Source organism: Rutidosis leptorrhynchoides, chromosome 4 (genome assembly GCF_046630445.1).
Source record: "Rutidosis leptorrhynchoides isolate AG116_Rl617_1_P2 chromosome 4, CSIRO_AGI_Rlap_v1, whole genome shotgun sequence".
Lineage (NCBI taxonomy): Eukaryota > Viridiplantae > Streptophyta > Magnoliopsida > Asterales > Asteraceae > Rutidosis > Rutidosis leptorrhynchoides.
In genome coordinates this window covers 384,986,149-384,990,453 of record NC_092336.1, presented here as the reverse complement: position 1 = coordinate 384,990,453, position 4,305 = coordinate 384,986,149, and the positions used below count along the sequence as shown (strand labels likewise).

The window sequence follows — 4,305 nt, the reverse complement described above, 5'->3', positions numbered from 1 at the left end:
GGCGGCTCATTAGCAATCGGGAGAGGTAATATGTCCGTGAAAGCTTTTGCAGCTTCCGATGTTATGATGACACGGTTGGCCGGAGAGAGCGTGTCGGCTGACGGATCCGCTAATGTGTTATCATATAAGATTGAGAATCGGTCTGAAAAAAATTCTATGAAAGACATGGTAAATAGAAAATTGAAAAGGGGCGAGTCCTCGAGGTTGATTGATGTGGTTCGTCTTGTTGTTTCATCGCTTGATTTCGTTCTTTGTAGTTTCGAGTATGTTTTGGATTCTGTTTGGTAATTATGTTTGTTTCGGGATGTTAGAGAGACTCGTTCATATATAATTCTTGTTTAGATTGTTGTTTTCTATGTGCAAGCTTTCCCATTTTCGCCCCATGTTTTTTTTTTTATTACTTGTTGAGCGCGTTTCACTCTAAAAACGGTAGCGTTTCTATTTTTATGTGATCATTCGTTTTTGAAAAAAAAAAATATATATTAGATAGATTGCTCCAACAAGTAATAACCACTGACAAGCCAACATTTGCACACTCTGTACTCAAGAAAATGACAACAATACAAAACAAACCATAAAAAATGGGACTAATAATTCCCCAAATTCCTCCTTTTAACCCGAATTTCAATCCCAAAAATCAAAATTCTACTGTTTCATTGGTTGATTTTGGAAAATTACCAAAATCTTTGACTTCTTTTTATTAGGTTATCATCAATTCATCTGATTATTGTATTCTTTATTATTTATACATAACCATATACGAACTCCGGTTTCAACACGTCAATCTAGTCTTAGAGTAGCCTTCCACCTCAACACAATACACAAACCCTCAATTACATTAATTTCCTTTCATTTCCCCCAATTGATTGATGGGTTGATTTTGACATCCGAGTTGATTGATTTCTCATCTGGGGTTTGCTATTTATAGGTCAGTTCTTGATTGCTTTACTTCTGATTGTTTTCCCTTTAGTGTTTGTTGATTGATTCAAAGTGTTTTTGTGTATGGGTATGCTGTAAATTTGTGAATTTGATTAGGGTTTGATTTAAAGTAATGATCTTTGAAGGTGATTAGTTTGTTAATTTTAAGTTTTGTAGAATTGTAGGTAGTTTAAGACCCAATAGTTACTGATCAATTTGTTTGGGAATAAAATATGGCATTTTTGTATTTAGTAGATTGTGGAAATATGAGAGATTTGTGTATTATCTGTATGTATACCTAGGTTTATATCATTGATGGCAATTTAATACTATCTTTTATTAGCTATGTAATTAGCCCTTTTGTTTCCTAGGGAACTATTTTCCTATGAAAATGCATAATTGAATATTATTCTTTTGTAATATGAACAAACATTTTTGTACGATTTGCAACCGTAAACTTTGCATTTTATAGTTCTTTAACTCATTTCAAATGGACAATTTTGCAAATCACCGTGTTTCACTTCGTATTAAAATATAAATACAATGGTTCAATACGTAGTTCTCATAATTTCCGAAGTTACGTGGGTTTCAAACGTGGGAAATTAATTTAAAATACTAGGACAATTTAATTGGGGAAGTGGATGCTGATTTTGGTTTGGTGGTTATTTGCAGGGGCAATAGAAGTTTAAACTATAATACGGTAAAAGATGGGTCCCGGAGGTAATATATATGAAGATGTTACTGAATCGCGCTACGATTATGGTGTTAAGTCTTCAAATGTAGAAGGAAGAAGTTGCTTAAGATTATGTGTATCGGCTGGTGGAAGGCATGGAATGGCTTCAAAAAGTGCAGTTCATGAGATACTCGAATGTCCTGTTTGCTTAAACATTATGCACCCTCCAATTCATCAGGTACGTTTTTTCTACTGTTTTTCCTAGTTAAAGTTGTGTTTGAATTCACATTAAAAATGTTTCTGTTTTTATTATGATATGAGTTTCTTAATGTTCGGATAAACAGTTTTGCTTTTGATTATCTAAGGGTACAATACTATTGACATGTACAACTGCCTTAAGGTTTCAGCTTTTTCTAATGGGTCCAGACTGGTCGAACCCCAATCGGGTCGAGTCGGGGTCTAGACCCAATTTTTTCCCTACAATTTTTACAGTGAGATAAAAATCTTAAAGTGAGAACGAAACACGAAACTAAAAACTTATAACTGAAACGTGAAACTAAAATCCAAAACTGAAACGCAGAATTGAAATGCAAAACTAAAACGTGTAACTGAAAACTAAAATCTGAAAACTGAAACATGAAAATGAAAACTGAAGCGCAAAACCGGAAACATGTTTAATAAATCTAATTATACGAGACTTCTAAAGTTTTTATATCAAATTCATGTAGGATTCTGATTTTGTTATCATTATTTTTTATGAAGTGCCCAAACGGCCACACTATATGTGTTGTTTGTAAATCCAAAATGCAAAATAGTTGCCCGATATGCCGGCAAGAGCTTGGGAACATACGATGTTTGGCGTTGGAAAAAGTTGCAGAGTCAATTGAATTACCGTGCAAGTTCCAATACTTGGGTTGCCAGGATATTTTCTCATACCATAGTCGGTTAAGACACGAAGATATTTGCAAATATCGAGGATATAATTGCCCGTATGCAGGTACAGAATGTTGTGTTACAGGTGATATCCCGTTTCTTGTTGCACATCTTAAAGCTGATCACAATGTTGATATTCATGATGGATCCACCTTTAACCACCGTTATGTGAAGCCGAATCCTCACGAAATTGAAAATGCTACATGGATGTTGACGGTAAGATTTTTTTTTCTTTCCAATAATCTGATTATGCTAAATACGCATGAACATCTAATAAGTTCAGTTTAACCACTTTAAGCATAATAAACACCACGAAACAGTATTTTCTGAAGCCCGTTTTGCTTTATTCTGATAATTCTGATTATAGTTATCGTATCCATACACCCTCTTAACAGTAAAGACACAATTTACTGTTAGTTGCAGGGGTTTGGGTAATGGTGGGTCAAAGTGGGTAATTTTTATGTTCAGGTCAAAGGGTCAATATGGGCCATGTTCGGTTGAGACTGCCCGCCAACAATTTTTCAGAATTTCGTAAAAAATTGAACTTCTAAATATAATTAGGAAACCGATATAATTAAAAATTATTGAGTCATTTTTAAATCAATGCAGTTTAGGACATTGAGTACACGATTACCTATTCGATCAATTTTGCTAGTTTCATACTTTGACTCGTTACCAATAATATACAACACAAATTGACCTGTTCAAGATAAATGGGTTGATATAAGTTGTGTAATTTGTAGCATATTATTTTAGATGAATGTGAAATGTCTCATGAGTTGACATTTTTTTTGTTGTTTACTGGCTGCAGATTTTCAATTGTTTCGGATATCAGTTCTGCTTGCACTTTGAGGCATTTCATTTGGGGGTGGCACCAGTTTACATGGCGTTTTTGCGTTTTATGGGCGACGAAAATGAAGCGAGCAAGTTCAGTTACAGCCTGGAGGTTGGTGGAAATGGGAGAAAGCTAAAATGGCAAGGGGTCCCACGAAGTATACGTGATAGTCACAAGACAGTTAGAGATAGTCTAGACGGGTTGATTATAACAAGGAATATAGCATTGTTCTTTTCGGGTGGTGATAGGCAGGAGTTGAAACTCAAAGTGGCCGGCCAGATATGGAAAGAACAATCTTAGCGTAAACACCAACGCTGCCACCACCACCACAACCACCGTTGCCGCCTCCCTACAGAGTCAGGTTTTTTGTTCTTTTTTTGTAATACTTTGTGAAATAGAAAAAAAGAAGGGTGGTGTGTGTAAGATGATGTATTTCTCTGTAAAGGTTTAGAAACAATATTTCCTTGATGATGATGATGATGATGATGATGTTATAGAAAGAGTTAACTTTGTTCAGAATATATATAAATGATGATGATGATGCTTTTTTTGTTTCGGTTTTCGGATTCTTTAATTTATGAATGCAAAATCCTTTTTGGGTATGAAGAAGTTGGAAACTTTTGTGCTTAGATATAACTAAGGGTGTTTGTTTGGAGGGTGGGTACGGGTTTGAAAGTGATACAGTATATGTTTGTTTTTGACCATTGGGTATAAACAAACTCACAACGTACGGATTTGTATAAAATTATCTTATAAAAATCAATCTGTTTGTGAGTGGGTTTGATAAAACTAACTAAAGCTTATATTGGGATGGGACCTTTCTGCTTCACACAGACGAACAATCTTCATTGGGCGATTAGAGAAGACCGTGACTAGGCACATGATGGAGTCGACCTTCGTCATAGGAGTGATCACCGAAATCAAATTCTGGCCAGCTTTCATTTAT

General features: G+C 35.0%; 1 protein-coding gene across 1 annotated transcript; it reads left to right on the top strand.

The window, feature by feature from the left end:
* Nucleotides 1-570: 570 nt before the first annotated feature.
* LOC139844000 (E3 ubiquitin-protein ligase SINAT2-like) lies at nt 571-3,835 on the top strand. The gene is made up of 4 exons (XM_071834198.1): nt 571-928; nt 1,591-1,829; nt 2,354-2,740; nt 3,336-3,835. The coding sequence occupies exons 2-4, from the start codon at nt 1,626-1,628 to the stop codon at nt 3,657-3,659; spliced, it is 915 nt and encodes a 304-aa protein (XP_071690299.1). The 5' UTR covers nt 571-928; nt 1,591-1,625; the 3' UTR covers nt 3,660-3,835.
* Nucleotides 3,836-4,305: the final 470 nt, after the last annotated feature.

Bases quoted from the DNA above. Each gene is read 5' to 3' on its own strand.
- LOC139844000 (XM_071834198.1), top strand. From the start codon at position 1,626: ATGGGTCCCGGAGGTAATATATATGAAGATGTTACTGAATCGCGCTAC. The intron at 1,830-2,353 runs GTACGTTTTTTC...TTTTTTATGAAG, and splicing joins TGCACCCTCCAATTCATCAG to TGCCCAAACGGCCACACTAT. The intron at 2,741-3,335 runs GTAAGATTTTTT...TACTGGCTGCAG, and splicing joins ATGCTACATGGATGTTGACG to ATTTTCAATTGTTTCGGATA.